General features: G+C 36.3%; 1 protein-coding gene across 8 annotated transcripts in view; it reads right to left on the reverse strand.

Annotated features, from left to right (window-relative positions):
* The window catches only part of BBS9 (Bardet-Biedl syndrome 9), a 483,026-nt gene that overhangs the window by 332,990 nt on the left and 123,284 nt on the right, over positions 1-26,752 (reverse strand). For all 8 annotated transcript variants that reach the window (XM_054559335.2, XM_024250181.3, XM_024250180.3 and 5 more), the window contains 4 exons: positions 22,356-22,530; positions 15,383-15,467; positions 6,554-6,737; positions 5,796-5,925 (listed from right to left, as the gene is read on the reverse strand). In XM_054559335.2, the coding sequence (XP_054415310.1) occupies positions 5,796-5,925; positions 6,554-6,737; positions 15,383-15,467; positions 22,356-22,530 (574 nt within the window). The remainder of the gene's footprint in view (positions 1-5,795; positions 5,926-6,553; positions 6,738-15,382; positions 15,468-22,355; positions 22,531-26,752) is intronic.

Genomic DNA, 26,752 nt, shown 5'->3' on the forward strand with positions numbered 1-26,752 from the left:
TAACCTGTGTATTGATTTCAATTTCCCATAGTCTGACCTACAAAAATTGAAAATAATTAAATAAAAAACAATTTAATTGAGAATGAGATTTAATCTGAAAAGGAAGAAGGAAACACAGACAGAATTGGAACTGGTATGTAATAAACAAGGTAGAGAGGACTAAAGCTGCCAAGTAGGTGGGAGTGGAAAGAAAAAAAACATCTTAGACTCTGAGCAAAATGCTGTTATTAAGTATAATTGCATCAACTTGATCCAAATCCAACATTTCTTATTCACTGAAAAGAAACATATTTAAAAAGCAGCAACTTCCTTCATAAATCAACACATTCAGCCAAGGAAGCTTCTACCAAAAAGCTTTAACCCTAAAGGTAATAAAAAGCAAGAGAAAAATTATTTCAGTACTGTCAATTTCAATTAACTTCCTAATATAAATATGTGGGCTGAGCACTGTGGCTCATACCCATAATCCCACCACTTGGGGAGGCCAAGGTGGGAGGATCACTTGAGACCATAAGTTCAAGACCAGCCTGGGCCACATGGTGAGTCCTCATCTCTAAAAAATATGAAAAAATTAGCCAAGAATGGTGGCATGTGCCTATAGTTGTAGCTACTCAGGAGGCTGAGACAGGAGGCAGAAGTTCAAGGCTGAAGTGAGCTATGATCATGCCAATGCATTCCAGCCTTAGCAACAGAGCAAGACCCTGTCTCTAAAAATAAATAAACAGATAAGCTATAGCTAAGTTAGTAAAAATTACCTTTAAAATTCTAACAGATTATGATATTGACTTGAGTAATAACTCTCCCACATGGTATGGCTAGACATGCGTCAATTAAATGCTCTCTCTACTGCAATGTCATGAACTAATTTTGTTTGTACAGTGAGCAGGAAGAATTCATCAGGCAGTTACAAATTTGGGGGCTTATCCAGGATCCACCCTTGCAAATATCTGCCCATGGTTCATCAGCCTCCTCCAGTATAACAGACCTAGAGGTGAGCTCTGGCAACTGCTTATTTCTACTGAGGGTCATCTCTGGCACTGTACCTGCTGGTGAGGCACTGTCGACCCATAGGGCAGAGATCTAATTACAGTGAAGAAATAGTCCTGGAACCTGTCTGAAATGCCTCTTATTAAAAAATATGTTTGCCCTCATCACCTACAAAGGCCTAGCCCATCTGCAATGCCACCTCCTGATATGGGAAACAGCTGTTCAGCTGAACTCATCTAGTTTCAGGACTAGGAAATTAAAAAGATATGGGATGGTGTATTTAAATTTGCTGTTTCCTATTTATGTGAATCTGTATTTCTAACAATCTACTCATTATCCTATAGTCTGCAGTTCACTTAAGTGCTATGCTAAAACTGTGGGTGAGAATATTAACGTCTTTGTCATATAAGCCTTGGAAGCCCAATCAGGCACCTATGAATACATGCAAAGCAGTTCCACTCCTCTTACCCTAGGGGCAACCCATACCACAACTATGCCCCCTGTCAGTAGGAAGAAGTTAGAGCAGTCCTCACCCTTTTCCCATATCATAGCTTACACCTCAGGAATGAGGCATGCTGAAACTAAAAGGGCGAAAGTGAAACAGGCTTTGCAAAAATTATCACAGTGAGAAAATTATGGCAGTGGGGGAGACATGATCTAGCCTACATCCCTCTAACCTCTAACCTTCAAGCTCCCTTAATTATTCCTAGGCTTAGGCTAGGCTAGCTTTGGGAGACATTTAGTTTATAGTTTAAGTAAAAATAGCCCTTCCCCAAAACTCAACTGTCTTTGTAAAGCTAATGAGAGAACACCAGGCTAGGAGGATAGAGTAGCCTGAATTTTGCTAAGGTGTAGACAAAAACAATTGCAAGCCATTATTCCAGAGGTCACAAGATATGCAACTTCCCCAATACTCCTACAGATAACATCACTATTGTAGAACCTAACAGTGCTCTTGTAAGAGATCTTTACAGGTTTTTTGCATTTCTGAAACCCATGATGGTTCCACCTGGACCCACCAACTGCTCCCAGAAGTGATTCAGCATGCAACAGGATCATTTCCCACACCCCTATGATTGCACCTTCCAAACAATTAGCAGCAAGCACCCATTGCCTAACCACCCCAAACTCTTCCCCCAAAGAACTTTTGAAAAACCCCTAACCTATGAGCCTTCAATGAGATTGATTTAAGTAATAAGTCCCTCTTCAGTGTGGTGTGGCTGGACTTGCATCAATTAAACTCTTTCTCTACTGAAATACAGTGAATTGATTTTGTTTGTGCAACAGGCAGAAAGAACCTGTCTGGGGTTACAGCATCTGGCCCACAATATTTTCAGCTGTCTGCAGGAAAATATTTATTCAATTGTTCCTCATATAAAAAGGGAACCAACTACCTACTCAGCTATTGGGCATTAGATGTGCTTTGTTGGCAAGATAAAAAATGTGGGGCTCTTCTTAGGGAATGACAAAAAGAGGAGCATTGAAAATCCAAGTGCTGTGATTTCTCGTCACATTAAATAACAGCAAAACCCTCTAATGAAATGATAAGCATCCTCACATGGCCTTGTAAAGTGTCAGTGCTGGCTTCCTCAGGCCTCTGCAGGGTAAACATACTCTTCCCTTAGACATTCGCTGTCTTTGTGGTTTACAGACACTAATCCCAGAGCCACAGTCTGTCCCCAGGTGATGACAATGGGAAGACGGCCAACTACCACAACTACATCATAGAATAGATCTTCACAGGTGGGCTGCAGTTGGACATCACCTGCCAAGTCTGCCATGGTGTTTCCACCACCATAGACCCCTTCTGGGACATCAGCTTAGATCTGCCTGGCTCTTCCACCCTCTTGTGGCCCATGAGGTGAGGGAGTGAGGGCAGCATGGTGAATGGCAAAAGCCACATTTTGGGAACCACCACACCTATGGACTGCTTGCAAAGGTGAGAAGCCCACCAGTGCTCACATGGCAAGGAAGTACCTTCCTCACAGGAAGACTGTTGTTGATCAGGACGAAAGCAGGGCTTTTCATTCACATACCCAGGATAGAGCCTTGAGAAAAGATGTGGCATTAGCCTGCAGTTGGCTGCAGATGCTCTTGCTAGTTTATGCTGTTTTTTTCTTTTTTCTTTTTTTTGCCAGATGACTAGATATTGGTGTTCACTAGCTTTGCATTGTGTAGGGTATCTGTAACACCAGCTACTATTCCAACATCCCCCCTGTAAATGATCTGACAGCCAAAGAGCAAAACTGGAAGCCTCCTTACCTTTTGTGGTTAATAACCTAAACCGCAGCATGAGCTAAAAGCTGAGTGCTCTCCCCATGGTCCACGGCCTTTTTTGCAAGTGATTAAAATATAGTTGTGGTGTTCTGTACTTATGAGCATTTTTGAAATTGTCCATTTACTGCTTCAGTTTAGATAAGTAATAAGATTTAAGATGTGACTATGATAAAAGGTATTTAAATAACTGTAGCATACAGCCTACAATTGTGGTGAGGGCAGAAAACCTTCCTAAACTTTATGTTAATTGAGTCTAGTGTTTTACAATCTTTCTTTTTCACGCATTAATTAAAGTTTACTGAGGAAGAAAAAAAATCTAATAAAAATTACAATGGAATTCTTTCAAACACAGTCTAATCCTATACTTTGTGTTAAATTAGATGTAAGAAAAGAAAAATCTTCAGTTGAAAAATTAGAATTTATTTTTATATATTAATTGTGGAAAATATTAACGGCAATATTTGGATTTACTTGTTTGTAACTGTCATCTTGCAAAAGCTATGAGAAATAGGAAGGTTCACTCACAGGTACCTAAAATAAAATGACAGGCTATTTTTGAACATAAGCATCATGATGCACACTATATGAAAATTTGGTGTTTTACTCATAATATTTCAGTTATTATTGACTGTTAACTCATAAGTTGCATCTAGACCAAAAACTATAAATTAACAATAAATATCTGCTGAGAAGCCCTACCTTTGCACTTCCCTCAGTATGGTGACTCCTGAAATGGGTACATCCCTTGTACATAATGTATGTGTAAAAATATATATATTTCAACTAAATGTTCTCAATAAGGTCTTTCTACCCATCATTCTCCTGTGCTCAAAATACACACCAAAACACCAATAATTTTTAAGTATTTCAAGATATTGGCTCCTGAAGGACATGAAGATTATAAGTCAAAATGAGACCCATACCCACCAGTGTGGATCTGTCTTTTTGCAAATGAACTGTCACTTAAGAGACCAAAGAGAACAGCTTTGGATGGATATATAGACTCATGCAAGAATTACTCTTCCAGAAGTGAAATACTTGATGTTGCCCTGCTGGCAAGATGTTTTTCCTGTTCTAAATCCTTCTAAGTAAATCTGATACAAAATGTCTGGTGAGTATGAATATTCTGTTAAATTTAAAAAGACAATGTGATGGACATTGCAAAAGCCAATCTCAAAATTTTTAAATTATTTTTCAGACACAAAATAACCATAACTTGTGTTAAGTGCATAGCAATTAGAATTATATGTTTTTTTCTCATAAAACATAAGAAAGCAACTTCTTTTTAAAATAGTCAATGTTTTCAAAACACTGTTTCCATTTTTCTAAAATTCAGGCTTTAGATAAAACATTGATGCAAATATGAATATCCTTCGTTGAGCTTCAACAATAATATTACACTCAAGCCATTAATAGGAGAGAACAACTCCATCCTGATGAGAAACTATAGGTGTCACTGAAGAATTCTACAGATGGCTGCTTTTTTTTTTTTTGAGACACAGTCTCGCTCTGTCACCCAGGCTGGAGTGCAGTGGTGTGATCTCAGCTCACTGCAACCTCCGCCTCCTGGGTTCAAGCAATTCTCCTGCCTCAGCCTCCCGAGTAGCTGGGACTACATGCACACGCCGCCACACCTGGCTAATTTTTTGTATTTTAGTAGAGACAGGGTTTCACCATGTTGGCCAGGCTGGTCTTGAACTCCTGACCTCAGATGATCCAACCACCTCGGCCTCCCAAAGAGCTGGAATTACAGGCATGAGCCACTGCGCCCCACCCCGTATGGCCTTTAAATGCTCAATAAAATATTATAAATAAGTAGAATTGAATACATCCGAGAATCTATGAGGCTTTATGGAAAGTTGTGTTTCTATATATTTGCTGATATTTTCAATTCCTAAACATAATCTAAGATGCTAAAAAGTTCATCGGCATCTCAGTTTTTATACTGATGACCTAGAAAAATTACTCACTTAGATGGCTCATTTCTGTCATTTTTGATAAATTTTGTAAACTTAATGTTAAAGTATGAATTCTGTTTTTCAATTTAAATACAAAGTAGCCCCACTTAAAATCTAAACTGTGTAAACACATGATCATTAACAATTCTGCATCACTTGACTTAATGAAACGTCTGAAACAAGGTGAGACCTTATTATAATGAACAGTGTAATATCATCACAGTCTATCAATAAATGTTCTCTAAAAGGGACTCATCAAATGCTAAAAGAAATATTTTTGTATTCTAAAGAATAATCTATCAAGTAAACCATTTTCTTGATATCTTCACCAGTTTTTACCTTTAAGGTACTAAGGATATCTTGCTAGAAATATTAAATGAAAATGATTAATAGCACTAATTATCCTTCCTTTCCAATAAAAGTTATATTTTAAATTACTTTTATTATTGACATTCATACTACAATGTCACTTGTAATTTTTTAATAAAATCACTTGTCATTATTTCATAGAACTTCTAGAAAATTTCTTGATTAACATCCTCTTTAAAAACTGTGTTAAATTAAATCACTTACTGCAAACAGCCCACTCTTACTGCTACAGGAATGTGGGGAAGTTGGGTGGCCCACTTCAGTGTCACATCTTGATAAATATGCAGCATGTTATTATGATTTCCAATCAAAGTATTTATTGTTCCTTCAGAAACTGTAAGTTGAAGATAGAGAAAAGAGACACTAAGAAAACAGTCATTTGGAAAAGTATATCTCTTTTAGGAAATTGATAGCACAAACTAATTCTAACACCTGGATTTTAATACATAAAGATTTTACGTAATAAAACATTGTTTTGTAACTTTACCAGTATAAAAAAGAAAGGAATCATTTTACAGTCTTGGAAGCTATAACTAGATAATTGCCAACATTTTTGCATTTCATCTAGAAAGCATTAATTTCATTAATATGTAACACATTTAAGCTAATTTACTAGGCATTCACTACAGATAATTCATTCTATTAGACATTACTATTGTGCTTATAAAAGAGTCTGATGTTCTCTTGAAAGCATCTTGAATAGCCACATTATGGAAAGTATTAATGTGTGCTGGAGGCCAATTTTACAAGTCATTTTGTACAAAGTAAAATGACTGACAAAACCAAATGTGTGCTTTATATCAAACTTCTATTCAAACTTTGAAAGTTAAAATTTCCATTACATATTCAGTATTAAACTGTTTTCATATATGTTTAAAATATGTGTATGAGTGTGGCTTTTTCTGGTGTATATCACATAGCCTTGACATATGGAAGAGATAAAAGAAAATCTTTCTACACACCTGAGCAATATGGCAGAAAACAACTTGGGCTCCAATCAAGCTTCTTCATGAATCGAATTTGTCCATTATCCTTAAGGCAAAAAAAGTTTCTCTCACCAAGAACAAAAACAGAGGATGCCGACTGATTGAAAGAGACAATACATATGTCAAGGGCTTGCTCTCCAATATTTAGAGTCCAATCCACCTACAAAGCAAAACTCAATATCAATTTAGTTGCTAACCTCAGAATATTTCAGTTATTTTCATATCAATATAAATTAAGAAACTGCTTTACAACAAAGCAGAAATACAAAGATGGGCTAATCTCTTTCATTTCTTTATTCTTTTTTTTATCGCTATGACTATTTTTCTGGTATTTTACAAGACTCTAATCAAAGTTTTGTTCCATGTCTTACCAAATGATATTAACTATTCTGCAGTTCAAAAACACTAAAACACTTATCTGCTTCCCTAAAAAACTTCCATGAAAATGATATTGTGCTTAATTTTCAAATCAAATTTAATAATCCATAAAAACTGCCATTATGATTGTACATGTGTTTTTATAGGACAACTAAAAATATATCAATATGCATATACAGAGTAGTCACCAAGCCACTAGAGAGTATAGCAGAATATTCTATATATAAGAGCTACTCCACGATATCTCCATATTGCTGGGATACGGTTAATGTTCAATAAATGCTTCTTAAAGTAATGAAAGAATGAATGTAAAATGAGAGCTTTTCAGGATTCATCTTCCATACAATATTTCTGAGTCAGGAAAATGCAAAACAGCAAAGACATACCATTTTGAAAAATATTGGCAGAAAGGCATATACTGTTTTCAGTTTTTCTAACTTTTACTTTAGGTTCAGGGATACATAGGAAGGTTTGTTATATAGGTAAATTCATTTCACAGAGGTTTGGCGTATAGATTATTTTATCACCCAGGTACTAAGTGTAGTATGTGATAGTTATTTTTTCTGATCCTCTCCCTCCTCCCGCCTTTCACCCTCAAGTGAAAGTAAGAACATGTGATATTTAAGTCAGAACATGTGATATTTGGTTTTCTATTCCTGCATTAGTTTGCTAAAGATAATGGCCTCCAGCTCCATCCATGTTTCTGCAAATGACATAATCTCATTCTTTTTTATGGCTGCATAGTATTCCGTGGTGTATATGTACCACATTTTCTTTATCCAGTCTACTGTTGATGGGTATTTTGATATTTTTGAATTGCTGAGGATTGTTTTATGTCCGATTGTGTAGTTGATTTTAGAGTATGTGCTATGTGGTGACGAGAAGAATGAATGTTCTGTTGTTTTGGGATGGAGAGTTTTGTAGATGTCTATTAGGTCCATTTGATCAAGTATTAAGTTCAGACCTTGAATATCTTTGTTAATTTTCTGCCTCAATGATCTGTCTCATAGGGTCAGTGGGGTGTTGAAGTCTCCCACTATTATTGTGTGGCAGTCCAAATCTCTTAGTAGGTCTCTAAGAAATTGCTTTATGAATATGGGTGCTTTTGTGTTGGGTGCATATACATTTAGGATAGTTAGATCTTCATGTTGAATTGAACCCTTTACTATTATGTAATGCTCTTATTTGTCTTTTTTTATCTTTGTTGGTTTAAAGTCTGTTTTGCCTGATATTAGGATTGCAGCTCCTGCTTTTTTCCATTTGCTTCATAGAGTTTTCTTCATCTCTTTATTTTGAGCCTACAGGTGTACAGCATGTGAGATGGGTCTCTTGAAGGCAGCATACCATTGTGTCTTGCTTTTTGATCCAGTTTGCTGCTCTGTGTGTTTTAAACGGGTCATTTAGCCTGTTTATATTCAAGGTTAGTATTGATATGTGTGGATTTGATCCTGTCATTGTTGTTAGCTGGTTATTATGCAGACTTGTTTGTGTGGCTGCTTTATAGTGTCATTAGTCCATGTATTTAAGTATTTAAGAGTTTTTTGTATTGGTTAGTAACAGTTCTTTTCCATATTTAGTGCTTCTTTCAGGAGCTCTAGTAAGGCAGGTCTGGTAGTAACAATTTCCCTTCTCATTTGCTTGTCTGAAAAGATCCTTATTTCTCCTTCACATATGAAGCTTAGTTTGGCTGGATATGACATTCTTGGTTGAATATTTCTTCTTTGTGAATATTGAATACAGGCCTCCAATCTCTTCTGGCTTGTAGGGTTTCTGCTGAAAGGTCCACTATTAGCCTGATGGAGCTCCCTTTGGAGGTAACCTGACCTTTCTCTCTAGCTGCCTTTAACATTTTTTCTTTCATTTTGACCTTACAGAATCTGAAGATTATGTGTCTTGGGGATGATCTTTTTGTATAGTATCTTGCAGGGGTTCTCTGCATTTCCTGAATTTGAATATCAGCCTCTCTAGTGAGGTTGGGGAATTTTTCATGAATGATAACCTGAGAGAGGTTTTCCAACTTGCTTGCTTTCTCTCCATCTCTTTCAGGGATGCCAATGAGTCATAAAGTTGGTCTCTTTACATAATGCCAAATGTCTTGGAGGTTTTGTTCATTTCTTATCTTTTTTCTTTATTTTTGTCTGACTGTCTTATTTCAGAAAGCCAGTCTTCAAGCTCTCAGATTCTTTCCACAGCTTGGTCTCTTCTGCCATTAATACTTGTGATTACATTACGAATTCTTGTAGTGTGTTTTACAGCTTTATCAGGTCCAGTTAAGTTCTTTCTATACTGGCTATTTCATTTGTCAGCTCTTGTATCATTGTATTGTGATTCTTAGATTTCTTGGATTGGATTTTGACATTCTCCTGAATCTCAATGGTCTTTATTTCCTGTCCATATTCTGAATTCTATTTCTGTCATTTTAGCCATCTCAGCCCAGTTAACAATCCTTGCTGTAGAATTAGTGTGATCATTTAGAGGAAGGAAAACACCGTGGCCTTTTGAGTTGCCAGAGTTCTTGCACTGGTTTTTTTTCATCTGTGTGAATGAGTATTCCTTTTCGTGAGGTGTAAATTGAGTACAGTCAGTAGACTTCTTTTCTGAATGTTTTCAGAGGGCTGAAGCTTTCTGCAAGGTTTTTATTTATAGCTAAATTCTTGCCTTTGGTTTCAAAGTGGGGTATGTTAGCAAGTGCATTGGTCAGTAGGTAGGCTCTTTCTCATTTATGTGGCACCTCTATATTTTCTCTCCCTCTCTCTCTCTTTTTTTTTTTTTTTGAGACGGAATCTCGCTCTGTCTCCAGGCTGGAATGCAGTGAAGCTATCTCGGCTCACTGCACCCTCCACCTCCCGGGTTCAAGCGATTCTCCTGCCTCAGACTCCTGAGTAGCTGGGACTACATGCACACGCCACCATGCCCAGCTAACTTTTGTATTTTTAGTAGAAACAGGGTTTCACCATGTTGGCCAGGATGGTCTCCATTTCCTGACCTCATGATCCGCCTGCCTCAGCCTCCCAAAGTGCTGGGATTACAGGTATGAGCCACTGCGCCTGGCCATTTTTTTTTTTTTTTTTTTTTCCATTTGAAGTCTCACTCTGTTGCCCAGGCTGGAATGTAGTGGTGCAATCTTGGCTCACTGCAATGGTTGTCATCATGTTCCCTATCAATGCTCTGAAAGTGCAGCTCTTCTCCCACTTCTGTGCTAGCTGTAGATCACAGCTTGGCATTTCCAGGCTGCACTCTGCCTCCCTGGGGAGATCTCAAGCTTTATATTCCCTCCCCAGCTTAGAGGCAGCAGAAGAACGGACCTTAGCAGTGGTTGGAGCCAAAGATCTTGTCTCCTGGGGCTTCACCCAAGAGAGATGCAGAGCTGCAATCAATCCATTAATCGGCCCAAAATGGGAGGGCTTCACTGTGGGACCAAGCCAGGGTCCCTGACAGGCATATATTGTATACGAAAGTAACAATGAGATGGTTTCACAGAGAAAAATCTGCACAAAGAGGAAATAGGGCTGCTGTGAAAGTTAGTCTATAATCAACAAACAATGGATCCAAGAAAAGATCATGAAAAGTCACATTAAAGACAAGATGAATTTTTGGCCATCAAGACATGATCTTAGGTATTCATCTACTTTAGATATTAAAATATTTGAAGAAGGTATAGAATCCAAATGGGGCTGGCCAGAAAGGCAAATATTGCCGGTATATGTATAAGACCAATCTGTAGAAGGGAGACAGCCTAGTGAACATAGGTAGGTGCATCAGACTATCTTAAGCTGAACTAGAATTCAACACTAAGAAATTATTTGATTACTATTTGGCTCAAGTATTGCTTACCTATATAAAATGATTCCACTGGACAAGACATGAATATCAGTCCCATGACAGTTATATTTCTCATTATATTGTAACAGGCTAGCATTTGGCTTTGTACGTCAGTATCTGTAACTCGGGCTGATGTGTGCCTCACTCTGAGAGGTGATTTATTCAAACTGAACAGGCAAATCATGTTTCTGAGGCCATGGTCTGAGATCCAGCCACTAAATACTTTCAATTTACCAGGTACTGAATGCCACTCTCTGTGACCTCCACTTAGGGAAATACACTACATTCTGAATTAATGAGTCTCATAAAACACAGAAGTTTGCTAAGAACAATAATTAAAAAAAAAAATTCTTCCACTTCCAGCCAAGATGGAGTAATAAGGAAATGACTTAGCATCCCACCTAAAACAACGACAAAGTGGACAATAAATGAAACAATAGTTTGCAAGGCACTGGACACCAGACAACAAAGCACAGCAATCCCTTAAAGACAGAAAACAAACGAGGTGAGTAGCATGATTGCTCCAGCCTTGAAAGAGTTTCTAGGCCATTGTGCAGGGAAGAAGAACCTAGGCAGAGCCCAGCAGACTCTGTGAATTGTGGAGATGGATACTCAGAGTCTGGAGAAACCACAGCAGTTGGAGTTAACAAGACAGCACACCAAATAGCTACATACAAATGCTGCATACAGACAGAACTCTGGAGATCTGCAGAGAGTGCCCTCGAATATTCAGCTGAGTACTTACTGGAAAATTATTGTAAGGAAACTACCCAAGGCCAGGGAAAGAACCACCCAAAAAGATTAGAGATAACAGTGCCCAACATTCACACAGGGTATAAGATATTCCCTGTGCCCACCAGCCAGGCTGCAAAACCTCATAATTCTGAGTGAATTGGTACAGTACTAAAAAGGATCTTACCTGAGGAGTAGGGAATAAGTAGCCCTAAAATGAGCACTACCCAGGTCCCACTTAACAAGTCTTGAGAACAAGGCCCCCAAAAATCAAACTGTTTCCAAATAACTTAACTGTGTCCCAGGGATAACCTCAAGAACAGTATACACATAAAAAATGAAAAATTCATCACCAGCAGGCCCACACTAAAAGAAATGTGAAAGGAATTCCTTTAGTTTGAAGGAAAATGAAACCAGATGGAAAGATGGAATTATACAAATTAAAGAAGAACAGCAGAAATGATATCTACATGGGCAAATACATATTTTTCTTGTCATTTAAATCTCATTAAAATATAATTGATTATTTATGCAAAAATAATTACAATGTAATATGGGGTTCACAGCCTATGTAAAAATAAAATATAGAACAATAGCACAAAGACTGGAAGGTAGGAAACAGAAGCATAGTTCTTATATTATATATAAGGTAATATATCACCTGAAAGTAGACTGTGTTAAGTCAAAGATAAATACTGGAAACCCTAAAGCAAACACTAAAATAACAGAACAAAGAGTTATAGCTAATAAACCAACAAAGATAAAATAGAATTTAAAAAAACTGGATAAATCCAAAGAAAAGCAGAAAAAGAGGAAAAGGAAGCAAAAAAAACTAGACAGACATATAGATAAATAAAACAAAATTAAATGGCAAAATATATATCATACTGATTTTAAAAAGCAAATCCCAACCAACTACATGCTTCTTATAAATTATGCACTTGAAGTATAAAGGGACAAACAGATTCAAAGTGAAAAGATAGAAAAAGGTATCAGAATAACACTAATCAAAAGAAAACTGAGTATTTTACCAACCGATTAAGTAGGTCTCAGAAAAAAGATTATCAAACAAAAGGATAAAGGTCATTTCATAATGTAAAGGGGACGGGTTCATCATGAGACAGAACAGTCTTCAATGTTTATGTATCTAATAACAGAATTCCAAAATATCTGAAGCAAAAAATAAATAAGTAAATATAGATATATGCCAGGCGTGGTGGCTCATGCCTGTAATCCCAGCACTTTGGGAGGCCGAGGCAGGTGGATCACGAGGTCAGGAGATCGAGACCAGCCTGGCCAACATGGCAAAACCCCATCTGTACTAAAAACACAAAAAAATTAGCTGGACATAGTGTTACATGCCTATAGTCCCAGCTACTCAGGAGGCTGAGGCAAGAGAATCACTTGAACTTGGGAGGCGGAGGTTGCAGTGAGCCGAGATTGTGCCACTACACTCCAGCCTGGGTGACAGAGCGAGGCTCCGTCTCAAAAATAAAAAATAAATAAATATAGATATAGATAGATATATTTCCAAGGAGATACAAAAAAAATCCACAATTACAGTCAAAGATTTCAATACCCCTCTCTCAATAACTAATAATAACTAGTAAAAAAACTAATAAGGATACAGAGGAATTGAACAACACTATCATCCGACATAATCTAATTGACATGTATGAAACACGTCTAACAACAAAAAAAATACACACTCTTTTCAGGTGCACACTGAACATTTACCAAGATAGATCATATTCTAGGCCATAAGACAAATCTCAATGAATCTAAGAGAATTCAAATCATACAAATTATTTTTCTGAACACAAAAGACTTAAATAGAAATCAATCAATAAAAAGGTAGCTGTGAGTAACATAGGAAGCTATTAAATGTCTTCCCACAACTATCTTATTAAAATCATTCCATTGGATAAGTTCTGTTTCTTCTGCAATAGATTTGATATTGCTCCATGGTATCACGCTCCTGCGAAGCGACTATCGTGTAACAAAATGAAGTTTTACTGCTATTTCTTACTCTATTCACTAATCGAATGGAAAAACCACTCAACTGCAATTGCCTTCAGAATATATCCTCAGTGTGAGGCATGGAGTAATCAATAAAAACTGCAAATGATAAGGAAAGGCTATTCCAGACAGAAGAAAAACCATATGCCTAGAATAAAGAAGAGCCATGGAATATTTGGAACAATGAGAGGCCCTATATGGCTGAAGTGCAGACTATAAGAAACAAATGGAAGAACACCACTATTGAGGAGGTCAAAGGACAATTTAATTACCATTATCAGTAAGTTCATCCAGACATTTTGCTATGTGCTTTATATATTTATTATATACAATACATATATTTATATATAAATACATAATTTATCTTATAACAACTTTTTTTATTTTGAGACGGAGTCTTGCTCTGTCACCCAGGCTAGAGTACAGTGGCACGATCTCAGCTTACTGTAATCTCTGCCCCCCAGGTTCAAGCGATTCTCCTGCCTCAGCCTCCCAAGGAGCCAGAACTACAGGCATGGGCCACCATGCCCGGCTAATTTTGTATTTTAGTGGAGATGGGGTTTCTCCATGTTGGCCAGGCTGCTCTCGAACTCCTGACCTCGGGTGATCCACCTGCCTCAGCCTGCCAAAGTGCTGGGATTACAGGCATGAGCCACTGTGCCCACCCTAATAACAACATTTTAAAATAGATATTATCACTTTGCAAATGAGGAAACTGAGATTTAGTAAGGCTAACAAACTTGCTGTAACTTGCTCAAAAAAAAAGTAAAGCTCTCAAGACCTGTTTGACTTCAATCTGTGCTTTAACTATTATTACTATGGTGCTTCTAAATTCTGTGCAAAACTATATCAAATTTTTATTCATTGTGCTCTTTTACTTTTTACTACCAACGAAAAAAAATACATCTTCATCTGATTCTTGACTCTTTCCAAGTTACCCTTCTGTTCTACCATCTCCTGAACTTCTGTATCCTAATACAGAAAATTCTGCATAGTCTTCTCCAATATTGTTATGTTAGTTTTCTAAATTCTACATTATTTCTCCATTTAGCTTCCTTCATGTGTATCCTCAGATTTATTTCACTATTTCCACCATAATTTTAGTTCCTTCTATTTTTTGCCTTGCTGTCTATGGAAGTTCTCAAGATAAGGAAGAGGTCATAATCACCATCTATTCCCCAATTTACATTAAACGGAGAATTCATCATTTACAATTTTTCTTCAAACTACTTTTCAAATTATCAAACTTCACCTTTGTCTTTGAGCTAATTCTATCTTTGTGAGCTGTGAATTTTTATCTTTTACTTATATATTTGGTCACATGCCTATTAGTTACAAAATATTTAAAGAATTAATGGCCAAAACATTTATAAATTTTATGCAAACTAAATATTCATAGATGCAAGAAGCTTAACAAATCTTAAGCTCAAAAAAAGAGAAAGAAAATTACACATTATAATCCCATTGCTCCAAACAAGTGATTAGAGAAAATCTGGAAAGCAGCTAGAGAAAAAAGACACTTCAAACAGTAGAATATAATCTACAAAATTTTGCCTATTAAGGAGAGATTTTTTTTAATGTTTCTATTTTTATTTGTTAAAAGTGACTCCATCTGGATATCCACGGTTCTAGTGGTACAACTCTACAATCTGTTGTATTAAGACCATGACCAGGCATGTGTTTCCATTGCTCAACAACAACCAACTCAATTCTTAAGTCATTAATATAATCATAATATAGGAAAGAGAATGGCTGACTTTTTTTTACATTTTCTTCCCATGAATTATTATTAACAAACATATGTGATTAGATATAGCATTATTGAAATTTTTATATATTAAAAAAAGGCCTTACAACTAGTCTTTTTCCAGAACCAAGTTTTTGCTGTTCAGTCTCCTGCCTTTTATCTGCATCTGTTGCAAAAGCAAGTACCTGGTACCTGTATGAAAGAAATTTAAAAAAATGAGTTTATAATTAAAAATTATAAATTATTTTAAACTTTAAAAGTATACAATAATCTATAAACTTTATAAAGCACTTTTTCCTTGTTTTTAAAAACTCTAAAATTTAAGATTGAATTCTTATTGAGTGATATTGTGACATAAAACTGTGTAAAATGTCATGATAAAGAAATTATAACCATATGTTCATTATTCAGTGTTGGGAAAACAGCTCTACCAACTATTAAAGCACTTCCATTAGAATTTTATGTGACAAATAACAATGCTCAAGAAAGATCTAGCACCTAAACACCAAATAGACAGAAAAAAATGTAAATATGCAAAGCAGTCAGATGGAGTAGAAATTATCAATACATAATCTATAGAACCAAAAAGAACTCAGTTTAACCCCAGTTTAACCACTTAACTAGGTAAGTATATTTTTGGCAAATAATCACTCTGTGTCTGGCTTCCCCATCCATAAAACAGAAATAATAATCTCTAACACAATCATTGTTAAAAGGATTAAACAATAAATTATAAAGTGCCTACTATTTGGTATATAGTAGGTATACAATTATTGATTGATGGGTTGACAAAGAGACAGATTTATATAGAGATAGAGATCAATCACATAGTAGTTTGTAGCTGGTAGGTAGAGTTCTCAGTAATCGACATTATGATCTATAAGTATTTTACAGCTTCTATTTCAGTAGTGGCATTTAGCTCAAATTATTCTTAAAAACAATTTATAAATATTATTCAATCTAGAAATGATTAATTTATCTAATGAAGTTGAAATTTCTGTATTTCTCATTAATTAATGGCAAATTTTTAGAAGAATAATCCTACTGTACATAAAGCAACTACAGACTCACAGATGCCTTTCCCTCCTATTGAATCAAAACTCACATTTTCTAAGAGACAGATATCTGAGAGTGTAAAAATCAGGGACCTGAATGAAGGCAATGTGGCATATCTAAACGAGCACTGAAATGTACAATGGTCTTCAAATATCATATACCAACTCTGAAAACATCCTATCTCAATCAAGAATAATTCACTTATAAAAAACCTGTAACTTCAGTTGAATGCAGAATGACTATGATTTAAGATTTTGCAAGACATAGAAGCTGATGACAAACTTAACAATAGCTTATAAAAAATAGATCTTATCATTAATATGAAAATGTAATATATATAAATTTCATTCATTTTATAAACATATAGTAGGGATCTAATACAAACATTAACAATGGAAAAACTACTACATAATCTATACTCATAAGGCGCTCCCACACTAGTTGTAGAGACTCATATACAGACAGCTAAGTATAACTCAGAGTATCCTGTGCTAATTAGCAGAAGGTATGCACGTAGTACCAATAGAATATGGTACATAGTACCAATAGTAACAAGTAATTGGGGGAGAAAAGATATGCTCTTGGTATAGGTTCAGGAAGAGAAAGCTAGGTTTTAAAGGATGAGTGAAAATTCTATCACGCTGGTAAAGAAGGAGAAGGCATTATGGTAAATCAAATAACAAATGCAAAGGCATGCAGCAGTAAAAGAGACATGAAAGGCCATGACAGGAGTTTAGGAGAGATGCATGACAGGGAGGAATCAGTTATGGGGTGCATGAAGTAAGAGGGAGAAAATCTCAGCCTTGTAAAACCATGCTACAAAATCCCACGGTCAGCTGCAGCCAATCTCTCTATACCATCTGAGATTGACCTTCAAAATCCCAAAGTCTCTAAAAGTGCAAAATAATTAGACCTCACATTCTGAACTCCAAATAGGATTATTTTCCTACTCCCAATTCATAGCAACAGAAATAGTATGCGCTGGTGACTAGAACATCATCCCAAAGCTTGTCCTGCTATGGATCTAACCCTAGGCAATTAGTTACATAGGTGGTTCATTTCCTACAGAAACCAACCTGCCAAGGGATAATATAGATATTCATGAGATTGTTACAAAGGTCCAAAACTCTTTGAGCTGTTTGAAGCTTCTTATATAACTATGGTCATTATTTTATCTAAGAAATAAGTGAGCCCCTAAAGCAGCCTTATTAACATTAAAACAGCAGGCAGAGGCACAGCCAAAATTGACTACTGATTTCCAAATCCAAACCATTTCTCTTCCTAAAAGACAACTCAGAAGAGTATTTTATTACTTAAACTTGACAGTAAAATTAGATGATGACAAACTTACAAGAGCATCTATGTTATGGTTCTTCCTTAACTCCTCTTAACTGTGACCAATAAAGTACGTAAAAATCTATTTCCAAAACCAAACAATTCCAAGCAGATTTGGAAATTCTGAAATAAAATATTTGGATCTTTTTTCTTACCACTCAAGTGTTCAGTGACATAAGCTACACAAAAAAGTTCCCTTGTCGAGATTGCTGAAAGAATAATCAGTGCCAATGTAACAAGATCTTATGAAAGAGTGCCATACATGTCTCTCAGAACAGAAAGGCACTAATCGCAACTACAGCAAGTGCAGGTAAACAGTGGTGCTTTTTGACTCACTAACCACAAATGCTTCACAGGTCCTGTAGTGCACCAATAACAAACTCAACCACATAATTTGATACTCTTCCATATTGCCTTGTAAAAACAGCAGCAGGTAACTAAAATATAGATTGAGGCGTCACAGAGCACAAAAGTAAACCCTCCAAAATCATTTATTTTCAAAATAAACATAACTGTCACCTCAGTGAGTGGAAGGAAGTTTTGGAACCTTGACATGTAACCCAGAGAACTTTACTAGAAATGGAAGCTCGAGACACAGAGCATTATTATGTTGATTTCAACTATAGCTAAAACATTCTTGACTATGCCGGGGAGAATCCTTTTCATTGAAAGATGCCAGTAACAAAACAGAAGCTTTCTTTATACACTTTTCACTCTTTTGTCAGTTCTCATTGAATACCCACTTTCACCCAGGTACAGTGCTGGGCACTTCAGGGGATACAGAATTCCTGCCATCGAGGAGCACCGAGCTTAGCCAAGGAGAAAAACAAATAAGTGTTTACTATCAGTGAAAGCATAAGTAATACCTAAGGGAAGCACTGAAAAACTACTACGTAAATTGAAAAAAAGGAGATGTTGCTTACATCTAGGTCAGGGAAGAACTGAAGGGGAGCAGGGAGGCTTCTAGACATAATTTCCATGTGCAGAGAAAGAAGGAAGAGCGCTTCAGACACAGGAGATAGACAGTATGTGAAAAAAAAAAAAAAAGGAGAGAGAGAAAAGCCCTTAACATATGTGGAGACTACAAATATTTCCATTTGGTCAGAGCCAAAGATTGGAGAAGAATACTTCTTTTTAAAATAGTCAATTAAATTCAACAAAAACACTTTTAAATATTTATTTAAGGCTGATTATTTACTTAGCAATGTATTAGGAGCTATTGAGGGGTTGCTGGGGAAGGAGTATAGCAGACAGGAGAGAAATAGCACCCATGGCAGGTATACTCTTTTAGGGAGCCTTCCTACATTCAATTCTTAGAGGTCCCACCTCGAGGCCTCCTCAGCATCCTATGCAAAGCTCTGCTATAGCCTGTATGACAAATGGACTGAAGTAGCTGATTGACTTCCTGCCTCCTTGAATACTATTTGAGGATAAGTGGCACGTCTATTTGACTACATTTCCAGTACCTTGCACAGTGTATGGCACACAAGCCTGTTGAAAAATATTTGCTGAATGAATGACTGAATAAACAAACTGAATTATTCAGTCAGTGAAGAGATGTTTAACACAGATTCTTCTCTCAAGAACCTGATAATGCAAGATACTCTGGAAAATGTCAGTACAAGAAGGCAATACATGACATTAGCCAAAAATCAGTGTTTTAGGCAGTAATATATCTAGGAGGTGAAAAAAGGAAGACAGTTGAACCAGTTAACTTCAAAAGTCACTTTCAAGTCCAAAAGTCCACATCATAGAGGTAAAATGGGACTGGATTATAAAAAGCACTGAATGTCAATATTAAAAAATCTAGGCCAGGCATGGTGGCTCACGCCTGTAATCCCAGCACTTTGGGAGGTCGAGGCGGGCGGACTGCCTGAGCTCAGGAGTTCACGACCAGCCTGGGCAACACAATGAAACCCTGTCTCCACTAAAATACAAAAATAATTAGCTGGGTGTGGCAGCATGCACCTGTAGTCCCAGCCACTTGGGAGGCTGAGGCAGGACAATTGCTTGAACCCGGGAGACAGAGGTTGCAGTGAGCCAAAATCGCACCACTGCACTCCAGCCTGGGGCGACAGAGCGAGACTCAGTCTCAAAAAAAAAAAAAAGTCTAGGTCTTTTAGTCAGAAATAAAAATTATTCTGGCTTAAAGAGGTGTTTTAAAAGAAAAGATATGAGAAGAAACCTTCAAAGTTTAGAGAGAAAAAAAAAAAAACACAGAAATCCAAGTGAAAAAATACAGGCCTGAACCAATGGGAATGGGAAGGAAAGGCTGAATAAGAGAAAGTATTAAGGGCAGGGATTACTAAATAATTCTGCAAGGCAAAGGATAAGAAAAGAGAATAGAAGATGATCAAAGTTTGGACATACATGGCCCAGAGAACAGTAGTACCAAAGCCCTTACCCTTAACCCCAATAAAGGGCAAGCAGGCTGGGAGTGGTGGCTCATGCCAGTAATCCCAGCACCTTGGGAGGCCAAGGCAGAAGGATCACTTAAGCCCAAGAGTTCAAGACCAGTCTGGGCAACACAGTGAGACCCCGCCTCTATTAAAAAAAAAAAAATTCAGGGCAAACAATTCTCTTACTTCAAAAGAAAAATGGTGCTCAAAGTGTGCCCCTGAATTAGATTCACCTGGAGTAAAAATTTACAATGATGATTTCTGGGTCTTATCCCCAAACCTATTAAAAGAAATCTAGGGGACTGGGGACTAGCATCTGTAAAAGTGCATTTTATAACAGGCTGTCCAGGTGACTCCTCCGTACACTGAAGTTTGAAACCCCTAGCCTTCACTGGTTTTTATTTAAACATAATTAAGCAAGTTTAAGGAAACTAAAGGTATCAATATCAAAAATGAAAATGAGTTATGTGTTAAAAGCCTATTCTATTAACTGATTATATTCTATTAACTGAATATAGACAGATTTAATAAAGCCTCAAAAGAACAAACATAGTTTTCATGCTTTCTCCAAAATCCAAAAATGCAGCAGTGATTATCATTTAATATAATCTATTAAAGTTGAAAGCATATATAAGTACAACATACTACTTAATGTTGTAAACCTTCTTGATTATCATCATTTCACAATAATCTCATATCTCATGCATTTTTGTCATTATAAATGATCCACATAATGGATAACGTGTATATTTTTTAGTCTAAGACAAAGATGAATTTAATAGATTGGTATGTTGGAGAATTACCACAGTTAAAACAATGTGAGCTTCTGTTAGATTAAACTCACACATTAAGGAAATCTACACATTACTTCTCTATCCAATCACTCCTAGAGTTATTATCAAATTAATTCCTATGCACATATTTCAAAGAGTAAGTAACTGGGTGTTTAAATATTTGTACTGTGGCTCTAGCATAGCACTACTTGGCAGGAGGTGAGGCACAGAGCTGGGTGGAAAGCTAAAAAGCAGATCTCCTAATATTGCTCAAGTTTGGCAGGCTTGAGTAAACTATACAGATATTTTTCCCAACCTCTCAAAATAAATATAATATTTTATTTATTACCAGTAGCAATGCCACCATTCAATCATCTCCTTCGGATAAGAGCCATAAGAATTACAGAAGGAATATCACATGATGATACACTTCCTAAATCGGTTAAATTCTGCTTACTCACAAACATTCACTTATTTTCAGAGTTTTAACCCTAGATGACTTGACAGTCATTTACAAAAAGCAAATGGCTACTTATGAAGAGAAAACTGCATTAACTGGTTATACACACAACATTGAAACTTGAAGACAAAAATTTACATCTGTTGCCTGATGAATTTATATCTTCTTCCCATCTTGGGAAAAATGATGTGGCCAAAAATAATGTTGAAAAGCTATGATGATGTGTTGCTTAGATGTTTAAACTTCCAAATGTTGCCACCAGTAAGACAACACAATAAAGTTACCAAAGACACTGAAAACCTTCAAGGCTATTTCTTTTCCCAGCATGAATTTCTACTCTTTTCCCCATTCTCTCTGCCAATAAAAAACACATTCTCCAAAAACTCAAAACCTTGACTTTTATGTAAATCTAGCTGGTGGAGAAGAAAACAGTCTCTCTCATACACAATTTACCAAGACCAATAAGAATTTCTAGCAAATAAGTATAAACTATTTGCCTAGGGTCATTTTCATACTTCACTTATACTATGAATTGTTCTTTTAAAAAAGTATTAACATTCATATTAATAGTTCATGCCAGTATTTTTCCTATATCACACATGTTCCTTTTTGTTATAAAAGAATTCCACAGCTAAATCTTCAATTTGGCTTTTTTCACTTAACATCGTATTTAATTATTTATTACATCAAGGAACAATCACAATAATTACTGAGCATTTTCTACAGGGTGGTAACTTGACATACATTTAATCCTTATAAAAAACTTGTCAAAATGAGCAATATTACCTCCTTTAGAGCCAGGATAAGGACCATCAAACATCTGGAGTGGTAAAATCAGGATTCCAATCCAGGTCTGCCTCCCAAACCACTGCACCATATTGCCTTTCAAATATTTTACAACAGTAAATCATATAGTCTAAGTCACCACAATCACATATTTTCAAAGAAACCAATCTTTTTTTCATTTGTGATATTGAAGCTCTTTGTGGACAAAAATTAGTCAGCAACAAACACACCAAAAAAATCATGATTCCAAAGACTTAACATCCAAACTTACTTATAACTTTCCACTTGTCGGCAGGAAGAGACAGTAAGGAAGGAATCTGTACGGGAACTGTAGGCAAGAGGACCAGGCAGAAGAAAGCCAGGGAGAAATCTTCCAAAAGCATAGCTCTCCTGCTCAAATACCATCAGCATCCCGTCCACAGACTGGATGCAAATTAAATCTCGACCTAAAGAAGAATTAGAGAAAATTATATAACCTATTCTTTTTATAAATATAATATTTTTATTAATCACGATCTACAACATGTATGTCTTAGGCACCAATTTTACATAAATCATAGCATTAAGCAGCATTCGGTGTGAAAATTACTAATAGTGAAAAATACTAATCCCTAATTGCCCTCAACTATAAACTAATTCTGAGGTGTCTTCTACTATTAGTCTATCAGTATTAAGTACAATATTCACAGTTCTTAAAATTTACTGAGATGATGGTAATGATGATGATTTCTATGATACAGTTTAGTATCCCTAATCTGAGAAAGATCTAGTGGCTATAACCTTTCATGTCCTGCTAGTGTGATTAGTGTATCCTATAATGTATTACATAGGGAAAAATTATGTTAGAGGAAAATTAAGCTACTCATTAAGGGAATAAATAAAAGGCCAATCTTGTACCTTGTCATCTCTACCTCATACACCATATACAGTAAGTACTATAGTAACTATTCTGTATTACCCTGAATATCAGTGACAATCTTAAATAGTATACTTAGATTTTAAAGAGTGCTCAAAAAGAAATCAAATTGCATAGATATAGATGATACTCTTCTTGTATCTGACTAAGAATAATCATACAGCTAAGCAACTTTTAAAAAGAAAACATATCACCAAAGAGGCTTAAAAAAAAAGAAAAAAAGAGAGAGGACAAACTGAGTTTTGGAGTCCTTATTACTGCATTATACTCTAACCCACCTCAACTGATACAATAGATTTATCAACCTTAAATAGCCTGAAAGATGTTCTAGGATGAGTATTGTCTGCGAATGAATGTTCACTAAACATACATCTGAACCATTCAGGAATCTCTTTAGAGAGATAAAAATTGTTTATATTAATGCTGTTTGAAAAGTATTCTTTCAATACTCAGATTCTTTTATAACGTATGGTAGGCTTTACAGTTACTGTTTTAAGCTTTGTTTTTGTTGTTGTTATGGTTTTTTTTTTTTTTTTTTTTTTTTTTTGAAACAGAGTCCCGCTCTGTTGCCAGGCTGGACTGCAGTGGCACGATCTCAGCTCACCGCAACCTCCGCCTCCTGGGTTCAAGTGATTCTCCCGCCTCAGCCTCCCAAGTAGCAAGTACAGGCACCACCACGCCCAGCTAATTTTTGTATTTTTAGTACAGACAGAGTTTCAACCATGTTGGCCAGGATGGTCTCGCTCTGTTGACCTAATGATCTGCCCACCTGGGCCTCCCAAAGTGCTGGGACTACAGGCATGAGCCACCGCGCCCAGCCTAAGCTTTGTTTTTTAATGTTATCCTTATCCACTATGCTATTAAAAGTTTCCAAAAAAGATGTGAGTTTATATGCATGTTGTATGTGTATGCATGCTGTACACATGTATTCACAGAGACACAATCAGACAAAAAGAATCTCATCTAGCTATTTGGCAAACCTACCTGTCTGCAATCAGCAAAAATGAATAAATATAAAAATGCCTCTAAGTAGTCGAAATAAATGCTGCAAGGTCTTTGTAATAAAAATCATGCAAATTTTCAAAGGTAGGATTCCCAGGTCCGACTAAGGGCATCAATTCTTATTTTAATTATGGTTCTAACAATTGTCATTTTTCTAAACAAGTTACTGATATTCCTGTAGCTTCAGCCTTCTCATTTGTAAAATGAGTATATTTGTGTAAGAGCTCCAAGGTTATCAGCTAATCTTTAGCAAAGGCGCCAAGAATACACAATGGTGAAAGAACAGTCTCTTCAGTAAGTGGTGCTGGGAAAACTGGATATCCACATGCAAAAAAAAAAAAAAAAAAAAGGATTCTTATCTTACAGTATACAACCAAAATCCACTCAAAGTAGATTAAAGATTTAAACCTAAGATCTGAAGCTGTAAAACTTCCAGAAGGTAAACATATTGTGAAAAGCTTCATGGCATGGGTCTTGGCAATGATTTGTTGGATACGACACCAAAAGCACAAGCAACAAAACAAAAAATAGAGGGAAGGACTACATCAAACAAAAAATTTTCTGCACAGCAAAGAAAACAATCAACAAAAAAACACATAATGGGGGAAAATATTTGCAAACCATGTATCTGATAAGCAATTAGTCTCTAAAATATATGAGAAGCTCACACAACTCAGTAACAAAAAACAAATAAACCAATTCAAAAATGGGCAAAGGACTAGAATAGACATTTTTCCAAATAAGACATACAAATCACCAACAGGTATATGAAAAGGTGCTCAGCATCACTAATTACCAGGGAAATGTAAATCAAAACCACAATGAGATATCACCTCACATGTTAGAAAAACAGAAAGAAATCCTGCCATTCACAACAACACAGACAAACCTAGAGAACATCATGCTAAATGAAATAAGCCAGACAACAAAAGACAAACACTACATGATCTCACTCATATGTGGAATATTTTTTAGAAGTCAAATTCACGGAAACAGAGAGTAGCAGGGTGCTTACCAGGGGTCAGGGATGGGGAAAACGAAGAAATATTGGTCAAATGATATACACTTGCAGTTATAATATGAATACATTCTGGAGACCTAATGCACAGCACAGTGATTACAGTGAATAATAATGGACACCTGAAATTTGCTAAGAGAGTGGATCTTTGTTCTCATCACAAAAAAGAAGATAATTATGAGAAGTGATCCATACGTTAATTAGCTTGATTCTGGTAAGCATTACACAATGCATATGTATATCAGAACATCACATTGTACACCTTGAATATATACAATTTTTATTTATCAATCATATCTCAATAATGCTGAAAAAAAGAGTTCCAAAGTTTGAGGAAAGATGTCAAAGTCCCTAACACGGTATAGCACACATAAGACACAGAATAAATTATAGAATTATTAAGAGGGTTATTATTATCTGCTTCCCTAGCCCAGAAAAAAAGAAAGTGGTAAATTAGAAAGGGGGTGAAGACACTGTCAGCTGGGACCAATGACAGCTAATGCCCTAACAAAAATAAAAGAGAACATCTATAAAACACATATCAAATAATTCAAAAAAGAACATCTGTCTGGGCTCAGTTAGAATAGGAGCAATTATGAGCCCTATATATCTCAAAAAGAGAAATGTCATTGTTAAGTGGATTTAATATAGTTTGGTATAGCTCTTTTTTTTTTTTTGCAAAAAAAGAACTTTTGGCAGAGATGCTAACTGCTGCCCCCAACAGCCATTCTTTTTTAGTAGTAGAATCATGAATTATCACTAGACACGTGGCCATCCAAAATAAAGCTTCCACTTGCAGTCCTCTATTTACAGACGCATCATATTATTATGTTCTTCTCAACAAGATAGGAGCAGAGGTTATACATACAACTTGCAGACATGCCCTTACATGGACCAACTATACACTTCCCTCCCCTCTTTGTAGCATCATGGTAAGGCTGGAGCAGTTGTCTTGGCCTCAGAGATGGAAGTCACATATTGTGGACAGCAGAGCCTCTCTATCAGCCCTAGGCTACTTTATCTCCAGATGGTTAAACATGACAGAAATAAACATATTTTTGTTTTGTTTTGTTTTGTTTTGTTTTGAGATGGAGTCTCGCTCCCTCACCCAGGCTGGAGTACAGTGGCACGATCTTGGCTCACTGCAACCTCCTCCTCCCTGGTTCAAGCAATTCTCCTGCCTCAGCCTCCTGAGTAATTGAGATTACAAGCGCGCCACCACCCCTAGCTGATTTTTGTACTTTTAGTAAAGATGAGGTTTCACCATGTTGGACAGGCTGGTCATGAACTTCTGACCTCAGGTGATCCGCTCACCTCAGCCTCCCAAAGTCCTGGAATTACAGGCATAAAGCCACCACGCCCGGCCAAACATCTTTCTTATTTAAGCCATCATTAAGTCGAGTCTTTGTTAAAGCAACCAAACCTGGATCTTAAATAACACAGAACCTAATCGGAGCCTAAAGATCCATCCAGCATTGCTGTCTCTTAAAATTTAGTTTCACTTAACTGAACCCTGGTACCAAAAATAACAGGTATAGGAAAGATATTGGGACAACTGGGGGAATTTGAATATGACTGCATGTTAGATAACATTAAGGAAATATTGCTAATTTTCTTAAGTGATCATGGCATTGTGAAATGTAAGAGAATATTCTCATTGGGAGATGTGTGCTGACGTACTTATGGTAAGGTGGTGCAAGATGTGTAACTCACTTTCAAATGGTTCATCAAA

Source organism: Pongo abelii, chromosome 6 (assembly GCF_028885655.2).
Source record: "Pongo abelii isolate AG06213 chromosome 6, NHGRI_mPonAbe1-v2.0_pri, whole genome shotgun sequence".
In the NCBI taxonomy this organism is placed as follows: Eukaryota; Metazoa; Chordata; class Mammalia; order Primates; family Hominidae; genus Pongo; species Pongo abelii.